The 15,585-nt window shown below is 62.4% G+C and overlaps 1 protein-coding gene across 1 annotated transcript in view; it reads right to left on the bottom strand.

The window, feature by feature from the left end:
• Positions 1-1,043: 1,043 nt before the first annotated feature.
• Positions 1,044-15,585, bottom strand: part of CCDC187 (coiled-coil domain containing 187) — a 50,109-nt gene continuing 35,567 nt past the window's right edge. The window contains exons 18-27 of the mRNA XM_050761650.1: positions 14,841-14,928; positions 12,142-12,426; positions 11,132-11,283; positions 8,673-8,818; positions 7,878-7,963; positions 7,506-7,575; positions 5,308-5,444; positions 4,814-4,926; positions 4,245-4,321; positions 1,044-3,727 (exon numbers count right to left, since the gene is read on the bottom strand). Coding sequence (XP_050617607.1) covers positions 1,386-3,727; positions 4,245-4,321; positions 4,814-4,926; positions 5,308-5,444; positions 7,506-7,575; positions 7,878-7,963; positions 8,673-8,818; positions 11,132-11,283; positions 12,142-12,426; positions 14,841-14,928 — 3,496 coding nt within the window. The 3' untranslated portion in view covers positions 1,044-1,385. The remainder of the gene's footprint in view (positions 3,728-4,244; positions 4,322-4,813; positions 4,927-5,307; positions 5,445-7,505; positions 7,576-7,877; positions 7,964-8,672; positions 8,819-11,131; positions 11,284-12,141; positions 12,427-14,840; positions 14,929-15,585) is intronic.

Raw genomic sequence — 15,585 nt, forward strand, 5'->3', positions numbered from 1 at the left:
AGGAGGCCTGAGGCCCTGGACAGGAAAAGCCACATCCTGGAGGGATCAGTGCTGGGACACAGAGGTCCCTGAGGCCAACACGCTGCCCATCAACTCCCCATTCAAGGAGAGACCCTCAAATTCAAAAGGGTCCCGGAGAAATTACAGGGGTCCCAGCGAATGCTCTGGAAGCAAAGAAAAGTCCATGACACCAGGAGAAATCGGATGCCCTGGCCTTCCAGGCACAGCGAGTCCCAAACATGCTCCAAAAGAGATCTTGGGCCACTGACTCCCAGAGGACAAGCCCCCGGCTGTGCGGGCTGCAGGGGAAATGACCTTGGGCCGCTGAGCTGCGGCTTCCTCTGGTCTGTGCAGCTCAGGTGAGAGACGCCCATGCCCAGTCCCCCCAGCTGCACGTCATCTGCTGGCCATGTGGGCGGGGTAGGGGGTGGCGGGGGGAGGCACCTCCAAAGTCAAAGCAGGCAAATGCCCCTGACTGTCTTCTAAGCAGGGCTCAGGGGTGTGAGTCAGCACCAGCCAGGCCCACCCCAGCTCTTCTTTACCCCAAATGTTCTCTCTTCCTCTCTTGGCCTTCGCTGATCCCCATGACCCCTGTCCTGGCATAGGCGCTGTTCCACCCCTGCCCTCGCTCCTGTTCTTGACGACTCTGACTGTTCTTGGCTTTGGGCTGCAACGCCTTTTCTTGGATGCCTCTTCATGGCTTTGATGCGAAGGAGTGGGTGTGCAGTCTGGGCCCAGCTTCAGGTGACCGTCCCGCAGAGCCGGCCGCCCACCCGGTCCACCCTGGGAAAGTCCAGGCCACCATCCCTCACACAGCCGGCCACCCAGCCGGTCCACCCTGGGAAGGTCCAGGCGACCGTCCCGCACAGCCGGCCACCCAGCCGGTCCACCCTGGGAAAGTCCAGGCCACCATCCCTCACACAGCCGGCCACCCAGCCGGTCCACCCTGGGAAGGTCCAGGCGACCGTCCCACACAGCTGGCCACCCAGCCGGTCCACCCTGGGAAAGTCCAGGCCACCATCCCTCACACAGCCGGCCACCCAGCCGGTCCACCCTGGGAAAGTCCAGGCCACCATCCCTCACACAGCCGGCCACCCAGCCGGTCCACCCTGGGAAAGTCCAGGCCACCATCCCTCACACAGCCGGCCACCCAGCCGGTCCACCCTGGGAAGGTCCAGGCGACCGTCCTGCAGAGCCAGCTGCCCAGCTGGTCCACCCTGGGAAGGTCCAGGTGGCCCTCCTGCACAGCCGGCCGCCTGGCCGGTCCGCCCTGGGAAAGTCCAGGCCTCTAGGTTCTTACTCCCACGTGTGCATGTGTGTGCCACACACAGCTCACAATGACATCGTGGACGCCTGTGCATCTCTGTAGTTCCAGAAAACACTCCCTAGGGGCCACACCTGGGGGCCAGTGTGGAGACAGCCACTAAGGAGTCACGCAGGACCCTCCTGGTGAGCCGCGTGGAGACGAGGTCCACTGCCTGGTCTCGCTCCACACCTGGGAGATGTGCACAACGGCCTGAGTCTGTCTCCAGGAGCGGCTCTCTGCCCAGTGCGCCCTCGGGCCCCGGTGAGTCCTCTACCTGGCGGCTCAGGCCTCCCTCGATGTCCTTGCCGGCATGCTCCAGGGACCCACACTTTCCACGGGTGGCCAAGGGTACTTGGCCTGGGGGAGAGGCTGCCGGGGCTGCTTCCCGGGGACGTGGAGGTGTGGCTGCCTGTGGGGGTGTGGCTGCCTTCCTGCTCTTACCCAGTATTTCTTTGGGATCTCGGCCCCTGGTGGGGGTCTTGGCCAAGCAGGCTTGGCTGCCCAAGGGCCCCGCTGCAGATGAAGCAGTGTCTAGGAGCTCATCCAGACCCACCAAGAGCTGCCCCGACCCTCCCTGGCTCTCTGCACACCCAGAGCTCTGCGCTCCTTTCCAGGGCTCTCCCCGACGGCCCAAGACCTCCTCAAAGGCCACATCAGCCCAGAACCCTGTACCCAAAGCAGGATCCCAGTCCCCCGATGAACTGCCACTCGTCACGTCCGCGTCACCAGCTGCCAACAGCCCTGACAGACCTTCCCTGGCCACAGAGGCCACTCTGGATGGAGCTGGGGGCTGCACTGATGGCCCTGGGAGCCCTCCGGGGACACTGCCTGACCCCTCACACGACGGGCGCCCTGGCCAGCTGACAGGTTCAGGCCACTGGCTGCCTCCGGCCTCATCCTCTGCTATAGAACTGCATCTACCCAACTGGTCCTCAAGGCTTCCACCCGGTCCAGCCACCCCTGGGCAGAGCCCCGACTCCTGGGTTCCCGCGGACCCCTGGGGCCCAGGAAACAGTCCCTCCGGCAGACTCTCCTCAGACAAGGAGGACAAATCCTGGGTGGTGATGGCGGTGTCCTCCCCGAGGGGCCCCGAGGGCGGGGAAGGGAAGGCATCTGAGCATGGGTTGGTGTCTTTGCCATCACTCTGTGCCTGGGGAGTGGGAGGAGGTGGGGGTAGGGGGTCCTCCCTGTGGATGGAGGACAGGAGGTCGGCACTGCTGTAGGACAGCAACTCGTCCACGGGAGATAGGATCTCAGTCAAGACGTCACTGGCAAGTGGGGGACAGGCTTCCTCCAGGACAGTGGGGGCTCCATTCCCACCGGGCCCAGGCACCCGGCTGTCAGCTACTGGGAGTGCCAGCCTGCCCAGGTCCCCGGGAGGAGCCTGCAGGGTCACCGGGGTCTCGGGCTCTGGCATGAGGTGCGGGAGTTTGCTCTTGGTGGACAGACTCGAGTCAGCATCCCGAGTTTCCTCCTGGTAGCCCAACGTCTCTCCTCCTTTGCCGAAATCTGCTCCTTCACTCCCAGAGGTCCCCAGAGGAAAGGCCAGCAGCGAGTCCGAGTCGCTGGCAGAAGAGATTTGGGGTGGGAACACCACACCGGCAGCCTCCGGGGGTGCCCGGCATGCTTCTCCTGTGTCTGACACCCCCGTCAGGCTCTCGCTGGTCCCAGAAGCTTCCTGCCCCTCCCCAGGCCATGGGGAGGGAAGAGCCACCTGGGTCTCCACACCACTTTCAAGGCCCGATGAACCACCTGCAGGCAGGGAGCTCCCCGAGGCTGGCTCGGCCCCAGTGCAGGGTTCTGGCAAGTCCTTCTCGCTGTCCTCGTCCCAGACTTCGCTGGAGGCCTCTGACAGCTCTGAGCCTGACCTTGGAGAAGGGACGTCTGGGAAAGGCAGCAGCCAGCCTGCCTTCGGGCTCTGCTCCAGTGCTGAACCTTCTGCCACAGCCGTGTCCAAGGAGGAACCACACAGGGGGCTGGCCCCACTGCCCTGGGGCCTCTGCCAGGTGACCCGTCCTCCACCCCCAGGAACACTGCCTGGCCGAGGCTCACCCTGGTTTGGCCCCCAGGACAAAGGCAGGCCAGCTTCCTCGGAGGAGTGTCGGGCAGAGAGCTCTCCAGGCCAGGCAAAACTGTTGTCTGGGGAATCTTCAGCTTCCAAGCCGGGAAGAGAGCTGGAGCTCTCAGAAAGTTGGACCAGCGTAGCCGCTGCTTTCTGGAACTCCCAGAGAGAAGGACAGGACAGGCTGGTCACAGAGCCTGCTGGGGAGGTGTGGGATGACACCATGGCTTCTTCCGAAGGCCCCCAGCAGGTTCCGGAAGCAGACTCAGAGCCTGGACCGCAGGAGGGGGTGGCGGGGAGAAGGGGACTGCCCTGGTGCAGGATCGGGAGCGCCACCTCCTCAGGAGCCACAGGAGCTGCTGAGAGAGGGGACAATCAACACTTGTCACCCTCTGCACCCTGGACCCCATGCATATCCCACGGCCCCCAAAGCCAGGAGGTCAGAACAGAGAAACACCCTGAACAGCGGCAGGAAGAACGTTGAGGTGCCAGCGTGTTGGACCCCTGTGATTCCACCCCAGCAGTTGACCATGCCCACCCCCACCCACACCCAGTGAGTCATGTCCAGGGACCTTGCCGAGCCTTGGGGACCCAGCCTCATAGCACCGCAGCCGTGGTTCAAGGACTGACTGGTTGGCTTTGCCTTTTTAATTTTCATTCGGGATGTGGGTGGATCCAGAGGATCCCTGACCGTCATTCACCTCCCCCAGCAACCCTGTGATGGGGAGGTGCGTGGGCAGAGCCCCCCACCTGGGCAGTGGGGAAGGCAGGGGTTGTGTGCTGTGGGGAGAAGCTGGCTCTGACGTAGAAATGGCCTTGGGGGACCCTTAGTGGGGACTCGATGGCTGAGGGAGGGGCTGGGGGCTGGGGCATCACCTGGGGAGGCAGCAGCCCGGGCAGTTTCCAGCCAGGTGGAGGAGACGCCGGGGACCTCCTGCAGGCAGGCCTCCATCCTGCAAGCACATTCGTGGAGAACCCTGTGGGGATCCTGGTCCTCCTGGCCTCTTCCCCAGGGCCCACTGTCAGGGACCCCACTGGGCTCAGTCCACAGCCCACAGTCGAAAAACATCCCAGCTAGTCCTCTGCCACCACCTGAGGTGACCCTGAGGGCAAGGGCTCCCCAGTGGCTTGTCTTTGGAGGCATCCAGTCTCAGTCCCACTGGATCAGGTGGCAGAGAGGGGTGGGGCTGCCACTCCCAGGGGGTTCGAGGCCCCTCTGCTGACCTTGGGCTGATTCATGGGTGACATCTTTATTTCCAAAAGTGGGTCAGACCCCGGAGGGCTCAGGGTGGGTGCACAGCTGTACCCCAGCAGCACAACTGTGCCAGGAGAGAGTGAGGGTCTCCACAGCAGGGGGACAGGCAGTGCTGGCTGAACCCGTCTCCGTGCCTCAGGCTCCACCCCTGCCCCAGGTCCTGCCTGCTCCGGGGAGCCCAGCCCCACACCTCTGCTCCCCTGATCGCCAGCTCTCGGTTTCCTGGGACTCCTCCACGGGACTCTCGGCAAAATCCAGCCCCAATTCCGAGCCCTCTTCGCTCGTGCTGCCCTCAGTCACCTGCTGGAGACACATTGGAGAAATGACACTGTCAGGGTGTGGCCTCTGTCTCTGTCCACCTCCTGTAGCTGGATGGAGCCCCTGTGCTTCCGGCAGCCATGGTTAAGGAACAAAGACCACCCAAAAGATGGCCGTGGAGACCCCCACTCATCAGATTCCCCTCCTCCCATTGGGCCCTGCCGCCATGGGAAAAAAGTCTGTTTTTCTGCCCAGGTGTTGAGTGTTAGGGTGAGACCCAGAGAACTGGCAAACTTCAGAACTGAAGGCATCTGCTGGGAAGGGCCCTGGGGCACTCATGGGATGGACCAGGAGACCCCACAGGGCCACACAGCAAGGCCAGGCCCCACTCAGCCCACAGGGAGTGCACAGCCACACCCGACTCACGCTGGCTTCCTGTGGGCCACAAGGACCTTCTCTGCCCCAGGAGGATTGGCTGCGTTCCCCGAAGCTCCTCACGTGGCTGTCTGTCGGAGCCCGGGGCTTCCCCGCTAAGGAAGGGCCGGGCTTGGTCTGAGGGTCTCCTGAAGGGCAAAGGGACTGTCAGCGCTGGCGGGGACAGATGCAGGAAGCAGAAGGAGCAGCTCCCAGGAATTCCAAAGTCACATAAAACAAATCTTAAAATTCAAAGTGACGCATGCCTTTCTGCAGTGCTTGGTTAGTAATGAGGGCGGAAACGTACATGGTAGTTTGCTCCTAAAATGATCCTGTTATTGGACAGTTAGTGATCGAAGTCCCAGCCAAGAGTTTAGAGAAAATTTGTTTAGAATTCAGAAGTCGGCTGGGCGTGGTGGCTCACGCCTATAAACCCAGCACTTTGGGAGGACGAGGTGGGTGGATCACAAGGTCAGGAGTTCGAGACCAGCCTGGCCAATATGGTGAAACCCCATCTCTACTAAAAATACAAAAATTAAGTGGGCGTGGTGGTGGGTGCCTATAATCCCAGCTACTCAGGAGGCTGAGGCAAAAGAATTGCTTGAACCCGGGAGGTGGAGGTCGCAGTGAACCAAGATCACGCTATTGCACTCTAGCCTGGGAGAGAGTGAGACTTTGTCTCAAAAATAATAATAATTATTATTATATTATTATTATTTAGAGGCCTCTTTCCCTCCCTTGGGGGAAACCCTTTGCCAGAGCTTGCTCTTCCCCCTCGGTGCCGTCCAGACAGACGCTGGTGTGAGGCAGGAGTGGCACAGAGGGCTGGTGGGGGGCAGGCCTCGGACACAGCAAGGTCACCAGTGCACTGCCGGAGGGATCGCAAAGGGGGACAAAGGGGTGGGTGGGGCCATCGCAGAGCCCTCCCCAGGAGCACCAGGCCCTCCCCGCATTGCATCTTCATCTCCCTAGACTTTCATTCTGTGGGGTCAGGAGACTGTGAGGGCCAAGGCCACCTGGCTAAGGGAACCGGAGCTGTTTAGTGAACGCCCAAGGAGGGGGAAGCTCCATCAACGGGAACACCTGCCCTCCTGTCCATGGCCCTGGGCTGCCCCAATGACCACAGTGGGGCGTCACCCAGGGAGGCCTTGCGAGTGCAGTCTTTTGATCAGAGAGCGGCCAGCACTGCAATCAGGCAGCCCCAGGGCGAGCCCTGGACCACCTGAGAACATAAGTCAGGCCTCAGGCTCCTCCTCTGCAGTGTGGGTGTAACGAGTGAAGCCACCTCCAGAGGCAACGAGAACAGTGACAGCTGGTACAGGTGGCCATGTGGCAAGGGAGGCTTCAGGCTGAGCAATCTTCACGGTGGCCGCTGAAGCCTGAACGACGCAGGCCCGGGGGCAATGCGGGACACAGGGGGAAAGCACTCTGTATTCACTCCGCCCCTCAGTGCCAATGGCCTCTCCAGGGAGCCCCACCAGCCATGCTATCCTGGGCAGGCAGCCCCACAAGTGCTTCTAACCTCTTCCTATCTCAACCCGTCTGTCCTGAGGTTTGCTTTCCCTGGCCCCAACTGCAGGGCCCCCCAGTCCAGCAGACCCTCGGTAGCATAGTCTCCCTGCTTCCGAGGATGGACACTGGGTGGGGGCCTTCTGAACTCGGCACCCAGAGCTGGTCAGGGAGCTCCGAGGTGGCATCGCAGGGCATGCAACCCCCCACTCACTCTTCAGCTGGCGGCTACTAGATCCACCACCAGGGATCCCTGACACGGTGAGCGCGTCCCCTCCCGCCCCACCTACAAATTGGGGACTTGGCTCTCGGGGAGGCCCCCGGCCAAGTGTAAGGTTCGGAAAGAGAAAAATGTAATCGGTGCAAAAACCTCCGTCGGCTGAAGACGCTCAGGCAGTGCTGGCTTCCAAACGCTTAAAAACCTGCCCCAGATGAACGAAGTTGCGACTAAAACAACCCCAGCCAGTTATGACTTTTAATTTCTCCAGAAGAGCCGCTGCGTCACCTCCGGTAGGAGATGGAGCCGGCCACTCTTCTTGCGGTGAAGGGGTCCGAGGCCAGGGTGGGGGGCCACCAGGGCCCATCTTCTTTGCTTTCCGTCCTTGTCCAGTGGCTGAGCTCCAGCCTCGGACTGTCTCTGCCGGATGTAGGGGACGCGTCCGGCGCCGTGATGGCCCACACGCTGTTTCCAGGGTGCTTACCTGGGAGCGGCTCCTTCGCCTCCTGTGACCTGCGCTGAGCTGTGGGGAGGCGCCCCTCCGCCTCCTCGGCCTGGGGATTGAGACAGGGGAGTGGACATGCCACAGGGCCCTGCAGGGAGGGCACCAAGGGCCAGGGATAGACCAGGATGGATGGGGACAGATGGGGACAGACTGGGGTGGATGGGGACAGATGGGGGTGGACAGGGACAGACAGGGACGGGCAGGGACAGACAGGGACCCACTGCAGGAACCAAGGACCGGCCACAGGAACCAAGGGGCCCCAACCAAGATCAAGTCGCCGATTGGCAGAATGTTGGGAGGAGGGCCCTGAAACAGGTGGGGCTGGGGAAATGGCTTCCAGGGAGTGCGTACGGGAAAGGCTGGGCCCAGCCGCTGTCCGTCAGGGGGGCTCGCGGGCTGCAGGTCCGGCTGAGGGGCCCGAGGCTGCTCCCCAGGTTCTGAAAGACACAGTCCCAGGAGTCACCAGCGGCAACCACAGACTGAGGCCAGGAAGGGAAGGAACGAGGCAGGGGCAGAATGGAGCTGCGGGGGGTGGGGGTGGGGGGTGGGGGAAACATGGTGGGGACTGATGTGCGTGGGGAGTGGGGAGGGTGTCGCCACATACTGCCCTGTTCTTGGCAGGATGGACGGCAAACAAGCTAACTTCGAGGGAGACAGGGACAGCCTGGGGCCACATCCGGCTCTCTGCCCTGCCATGTCCCCTGCCTGGAGGCCCGAGGGTCTGCTCAGCCCGAGCCTGGGAAAGGCGGCCTGCTGAATCCTCCTTCTGTGGGCCTGTGTTTCTGGGACCTGCCTGGCAACAGTCTGAGGCCTGCACGTGGCCCCAACCAAGATCAGGTGCTCTGGGCAGCCGCCCATGAGGAGCCCTTCGCAGACAGAACCTGCCTGGGTGGTTTCCCGGCCAGCGCATCCCTCGCTGTGTATCTTGGGAATGCTGGCTGCCTGTGCATGGGATGGCCTGCCTGCTGGCAAGCCCACTGTGTGCCCTGCTGCACTGAGACGCAGACACGGGGAGGCTGGGGTGGCCCAGTCACAGGTGGGGCACAGCAGGCCTGCCTGACCCTGAGCCTGACGCCACCCCACGCTGCCCAGGGCCCACTGAATGAGTCCGTCTGTCCCGGGGCAGTCACCGCTGCTGCTCGTTACCTTGGCTGACGTGGCTGCCGCTCTCCACCAGCGGGCCCCGGGGGTCGTGTGTGTCCTCGCCCCACGCTGGCCTCGGAGGCTGCTGGTGACCATCTGCGTCGGAGGTTGTCTGGGGCGGCGTCACATCCCGCTGTTCCGCGGGAGGGCTGCACGGCCATGCAGAGTGGAGGTGACCGCCCGCCCGGCTGCCCCTTCCCAGGTGTCCAGCCCTGGCCACAACCTCCACCAGCACCCTCTCTCTGGGAACAACCTCATGTCACATCCAGGGGTGGCTGCGGTCAGTGGCCAAGCAGAAGACGGGATTGTGACCCCTTCACCCGGGTAAGGTGGGTGGGAGAGACCTGTGTTCTCCTCAGGGTGTGGCCCCTTCAGACTTCTGCCTGGAGATGGACTGTGCCTCCCAGGTGCACATGCTGGGCCCCCGAGAAGCACGGTGCCACCCCAGGCCTGCGCTGACCTCCAGGCACCCCCCGTCTGACTCTGCCTGGGTCACACTGCTGGGGTGGCAAGAAAACTCCTGCTGTCTCAGGTGCCTGCCCGGCGACACGTCGTCCGACTCCCTTTCTCCCCCAGGCACCTGCCACATCTGGGCACAGCTGGTTGCTCCCGCCCAAGGGTGCCCCTGAGCATTTCCCCCTGGATTCACAGATGGCCAGGGGTGAGCAGGAGGTGCTGGTTCAGAGGAGGGTGGCCCTAAGGGCCTGGAATCCCCGTATCCCAAGGTAGATGGCTGAGGGGCTGGAGCCCGCACTCTCGCTGGAGCGGGACTGGGAAGGCACCTTGACACCAGTGTGTGCCCCACACAGGCTCTAGAGGGAGACAGGGCAGTGCCCCCAGGGCTTGGCACTGCCCCCAAAGCAGAGCAAGGTACTGTACTCTCAGAGCTGCCCCAGAAACAGAACATGACTGAATAAAAATGGGAACAGGAACCCCCATGTCCTAAAGGATTCATTCCCCTCCCCTACACCCTCCTCAGCACGCAGCGTCTCAGGCCAGGACCCTGCGGCAGCTCCATCTGCTCCATCCAGCTTCTTCCTCGCTCCCTTGGGGTGCAGATAGACACACCCCAACCCCAAGGCACCCAGCTCACAACTGAGCTTCTCTCAAATGAACCAATGAAGGAGGGAAGCGCGTCTGCTCCTGTGTGGCAGGAGCCCCAGCAAAACACCACAGGTGAGCTTCTCGGGGGTGGGGTCCCAGGGAGCCAAAGTTTTCTCTGTGAATACCTCACTTTTCTCTATTTTCTAGCTGTGGACAGGGCTACACATCGCTGGTGTGACAAGCCGAACATAGGGTGTACCCCTCCGCCAGGAGGGTGGGCTGAGCCCCACGCTGGGGTCCAGGTCTGCAACCGTACATCTACCAGCCCCTCCTCTCCAGCCCTATAAGCAAACCCTGGGGGACCAAGTGGCGGTAGTAGGCCTGGAAGCCTCTTCAGAGATTCCTGGGACTGGCAACTGGCAGCAATGTGAATGACAGATCAGTCTGTGCCCAGGTTTATTTGAAAGCTTGAGGAGGAGCCACGGAGCCAATGGCCGAGGCTGAGTGGTCAGCAGCTCCCCTCGCTGCAGAGGCCCCTCTGGGCTGGGAAAGAGCTGCAGGACACTCCCCCAGGCAGGCAGGGGCCTCCAAAGGCTGCTCCCCTGGGCCTGTGCTGCCCCGCCGCTTGCTGCTTCAAGGGGGTCTGTGATAGAGTTTTGAGGGCTGCCGGCCCTGGGGGTCTGAGCTCAAAGGAGAGGAGGCCTCCTCGGCCCTCCAGGGCCATTTTGAGCCCCGAAAGAAGAGCTGTTCCCAGCATCAGGAAGCCGGGAGGCTCTTGATGGGAAAAGCAGCTGCTCCTCCCACATGGCCAGGCTCTCGGCCAGGTGACCCTGGTCATCACACCTCCTCCCCTGCTCCATGGGGACAGTCCAGGCAGAGCCCTGGTGCCCTCTAATGAGGCGCTTTTGCTGCAAACCAAAGCCAACGGCCACATGGCCAGGCCTCAGAGAAGGTTGAGCTGCCACCGGTGGGCAGAACAGCCCCCAGCCACCTTGGGAGGGGGTGCCCAGGGCTACACGTGCCACCCCTGGCCCCTGAGCCAGACCTGTCCACCGGCTGTGCCCCACCGCATCCTGCAGCAGCTGTGGAGGGGAGAGCACCCCGTCCCTATTTCCCAGGTGAGGAAACAGGCTAAGAGGAGATCCTCCCCGTGGCCACACTCCAGCCAGCCACAGAGCCAGGAAGGTGCAACCAGCTCCTGGGGCTCCTCCCATGGGGCCCGGGCAGCTCCGGCTTCTGCCCAGACCCACCGGGCCAGCAGGCCTCCCTCAGTGCCCTCAATGCCCACCCCCTTCCGTCCTCCCAGGCACAGGTGGGGATGGGGCTGAGTGAGTCGGCCGCCCAGTGCAGGAAAGGCTTCTCAGGAGAACATCAGCGTCCAGACCCCGACTCCCAACCCCCAAGACCAACCAACTCACCGTTTGGCCTTCGAGCTTGCGGGGCTGCTCTGGGGGCGACGGCTGGTGGGGCTGCTGGGCCTGCGCAGGGTCAGGGGACACAGGGAGGCCTCTGGCTGCTGGCTTGTCTCTGAGCCGCCCTCCCAGGTGACCTTGACTCTGGGGCTGGAGCCCTGTGAGAAACGGTGCAGAAGAGCCTGGCGTGGCTGTCTCTGCTCATTTCTTCCTCAGAAAAGCCGGTGCCGGGCATCATGTGACTGTGGCTGTGACAGGGCTGGTGCAGTGCTGGGGCTGTTTGCTCCCTGCTGGGTGCCAGGCTGAAACAGGACCTCTCATTTGAGCAGGGGTCCTGCACCCCCGCTGAGAGGTATGGATGGGAGACCCAGAATGACGAGTCTTTGCCCAAGGCCGGCCAGAGACCCCCATGCCCAGCTCTGGAATCAGGTTGCTCCTGTCTCCTCTCCTGCAGTCCAGCCTGGAGCAGGTGCTTTAGAGAGCTCAGATCATTCAATCCTCATCCCCACCTTCCGGGTGAGCCCGCTGCCCTCCCGGCCTTACAGAGGAGACGCGCAGGTGGGGAAGGCACACAGCTTGCCTGGGGATAGTCCCCCACCCCTCGTCCACACAGCTTCCTCACTCTGCTGGTGGACATGGGGAGCTGGAGCCGCCCTCCAAGGACGCAGCTTCTGCTTGGGGTCCCTGAGGGGCTGGCCTCCCCCCGGAACTTCCAGCCACACTCTCCTTCCTGCCTGGGTCCCATGAGATCCCCAGTCCTGCTTATTCCCCAACCCCATCCACTGCTGCCCCCACCTGAAGCCTGGCTCTGCTCTAGGGCCTGGCCAGGACCACCCCATCCAGGAAGCCTCCTCAGCCCCCCCAGCAGCGGCCCCTCCCTCCCTCCATCTGCCCCACCCCCAACCCCACCCCCCAGCAAGTCTTCCTGCGGCCACAGGCATTTTTACAAGGGACTTGCACGATCCTAGGGTACAGCATTTCTGGGGCTGAGCCCCAGCCCAGGCGAGAGCGCCCACCTGCGGCAGCTTGGCCCGGACCTGCAGCTCGTGCACTGGGACGACGTCCGCGGGCCCCGTCATGGGGAGGACTTCCGTGGGCCCCGGGATGGGGAGGGCATCTGCGGGCCCTGGGATGGGGAGTGCGTCCCTGGGCCCTGGGATGGGGCGGGTGCCCGCGGGCCCCGGGATGGGGAGGGCTCCTGCAGGCCCCGGCATGGAGACGACGTCCCTCTGATGTTGCAAAAACAGCTTCCTGTCTCGGTGCCTGAGCAGCTGCGTGTGGCGCAGGTATTGGATTTCCCTCTGAGCAGGCGAAAGAAGCAGATGTCAGCATAACCCCGGAGCCAGCAGAGGAAAAGACCAACGAATGGCCGGGCGCGGTGGCTCAAGCCTGTAATCCCAGCACTTTGGGAGGCCAAGACGGGCGGATCACGAGGTCAGGAGATCGAGACCATCCTGGCTAACACGGTGAAACCCCGTCTCTACTAAAAAAAAATACAAAAAACTAGCTGGGTGAGGTGGCGGGCGCCTGTAGTCCCAACTACTCGGGAGGCTGAGGCAGGAGGATGGCATGAACCCGGGAGGCGGAGCTTGCAGTGAGCTGAGATCAGGCCACTGCACTCCAGCCTGGGCGACAGAGTGAGACTCCGTCTCAAAAAAAAAAAAGAAAAAAAAAGGCCAACGAAAGGGAAGGGGTGTCTGGGCGGACGCCCTGGCCCTCGCACTGGGGGGCCTTCCTTTCCCTCCAATTGGCCTTTGCCTGCCCCTCCTGCCGGGCCGAGGATACCCCCATGGCCTTGGGCTTCCCTGGGCTTCGTGGAGGAGGCAGCCGCAGGCGGCAGGAGGCAGGAGGGAGACAGGCATTCATTCCCCGGGGCTCGAGCGGGGCTGGCACAGGTTGACTGGGCCTCGCCCTCCCTGTCTCCAGGCTCCAGGCACTGCCCCCACCCCATCCCTCCTTTACGACTGTTCTCTCTGTTCCCCACAGTGTCCCCGGTGGACGCACCCTCGGAACCACCTTGTATGGAGCGAAGGCACGGGCCGTTGCCCACCCGCCCTGGGAGATGGCAGCTTCATCAGGGAGACGGGAAACTGAGGCTCTACCAAGCGGGTGTCTGGTCCACGGCCCCGCTGGGGGGTCCCAGACCCCACGTCCACCAGGGCGTCTCTGTCTATGACATGCAGCCTGCCTATGGCTGGGTGTCCTGGCCCTGGCCAGCTCCAGCTCCTCCCGCATGGGCTCCCTGGGCAGGGCCTGTTCTATCAGGCCCCCTCGTTGACAAGCGGACCCCTTCTAAGCCCCTTTTGTTTCCCTGCATTGTTCTCTGTGGGGCCTGCCTTTTCCTGTTTCTCCATATCCAAGAGGACTCGCACATGGGTCTGCAGCCTGGGTCTCCGCCCCCAGCTCCCTCGCCTGGAATGCCCCATGCCTGACATCCCAAGTCCCAGTATGTACAGGGCATCCAGGGCAGGGGTGGGGATCTCAGGCTTTCCAGTCAACATAAGGTCCTGCACTGACCCCATTTCCCAGCAGAGGGTCCTGGGTGAAGTAAGTCCCCCACCCCAGCTCAGCTTCTTTTTTTCTTTCTTTTTTTTTTTTTTTGAAACAAGGTCTCACTCTGTTGCCCAGGCTGCAGTGCACTGGTGCAATCTCAGCTCACCGCAGCCTCGACCTCCCGAGCTCAAGCAATCCTCCCACCTCAGTCCACCAAACAGCTGGGACTACAAGCATTGGCCACCTGTAGTGGCAGATTTAGTTTTTGTAGAGATGGGGGTCTTACTATGTTGCCTAGGCCTGTCTCACATTCCTGGGCTCAAGTGATCCTCCCACCTTGGCCTCCCAAAGTGCTGGAATTACAGGCGTGAACCGCCTCACCCAGTCAGGTTCCTTTATCTGTACCAAGGGTGTTAGCGCCAGCCCCTGCCCCACAGCATGGGGACACTGATGTGAGGATGCGGGCACAGTGGCCTCGAGCTGTGAGGGGCCCTTGAGCCTGTGACCCGGGCGGGGGCCGGCAAGGGTCCTCGTTCTGGCTCTCAGGCTTGCTCCTCTCTGCCGCAGGCAAAGCCCTGACTCTGGCAGCTGTTCCCTCTCCACGTGTGAGCCCAGTACCGAATCTCCCTGGGGGTCGGCTTCCTCCAGGCCCTGGTGACAACCATGGCAGGAAGGCAAGAGCAGCCACAGATGGAGACCCCTCCCTGGCAGGCGAGGCCGGGGATTCACCTGCACCACCCTCACGGCCCCCACGCATGCGCACATCAGGCTTCTCCTCATTTTCCAGATGAGGGAACTGGGCTCGGAGCGGTTGGGAAAGTCCTCTGAGGTCGTACATGGCGCACATCTGCCCGGGTAAGTGCTGGCTGCACTAAACTCTCCCAAACCGCTGCTTACAGATACTAACTATTCTTCTCCGGTTCCAAGGAGGAAACCGAGGCGCCAAGAGACAGAGCCACTTGCCCGAGGTGACATCCAGCAAAAGGCTGAGCCTGGCCTGGAGCCAGGGCCACAGGGCCACCCTCCACCCTGGCCGTGATGCCCCCTCGGGCCATGGGCACTCCTTCTGTACTGCAGGGTCCTGTATGGCCCTGGAGGGTGGCAAGGGCTTGGGAATTCTTTAGCTCTGGTGCTGGGGAATGTTCAGATTCCAGGCAAGATGATGACAGGACCACCTCTGTGTGCCGCCCACCTCGACCCACCAGGCCTGTGCTGGCCCCACCTGCTCCTTCTCGAATCTGCTGAGGGCTTGCTGCTGCTTCTCCACCAGCATGGCCAGCACAGCTCTGTCCCTCTTGCTGTCCAGGCACCTGGGGGGAGGTGGCAACATCACCGCCAATCTTGACAGCCCGTGCAAGTGGATATAGAAAGTCACAGACACAGCCAGCCCTGGTCGGCCACATCAACCTGGAATGCCCTCCCAAGGTGCGGGCACCGGGGAGGAGGCAGCCATGCGTGGACAGGCTCGGCAGCCTTGGGGTGGCCAGATGGCCCCAGCCCTGGCTGTCACTCTTCCACCCCTCACAGCCACTTTTGGACTTTTGGTCTAAAGAGACAAAGGCTGGCAGAAGCAGCCCCTGTCACCCTGAAGACCCAGCCCAGGCCAGTGGGTCCTCTGGGGGGAGGAGGTGGGGGTCACCCACATCCACCCCTGCTCCCATCATGGGATAAACACCCTCAGCCTGGCCCGCTCAGACACTGGGTGAGGATGTTAACTGGAATCACCTTTCTGGAGACCAGTGTGGCATTATCAAGTGGCTTCCAAATGCATTCTCACTGACACGGTCATTCCACTTCTAAGATTTTGCCTTAGGCCGGGCGCAGTGGCTCAAGCCTGTAATCCCAGCACTCTGGGAGGCCGAGACGGGCGGATCATGAGGTCAGGAGATCGAGACCATCCTGGCTAACACACTGAAACCCCGTCTCTACTAAAAAATACAAAAAACTAGCCGGGCGAGGTGGCGGGC

The sequence above is a fragment of the Macaca thibetana genome, chromosome 15, assembly GCF_024542745.1.
Source record: "Macaca thibetana thibetana isolate TM-01 chromosome 15, ASM2454274v1, whole genome shotgun sequence".
Taxonomy (NCBI): Eukaryota; Metazoa; Chordata; class Mammalia; order Primates; family Cercopithecidae; genus Macaca; species Macaca thibetana.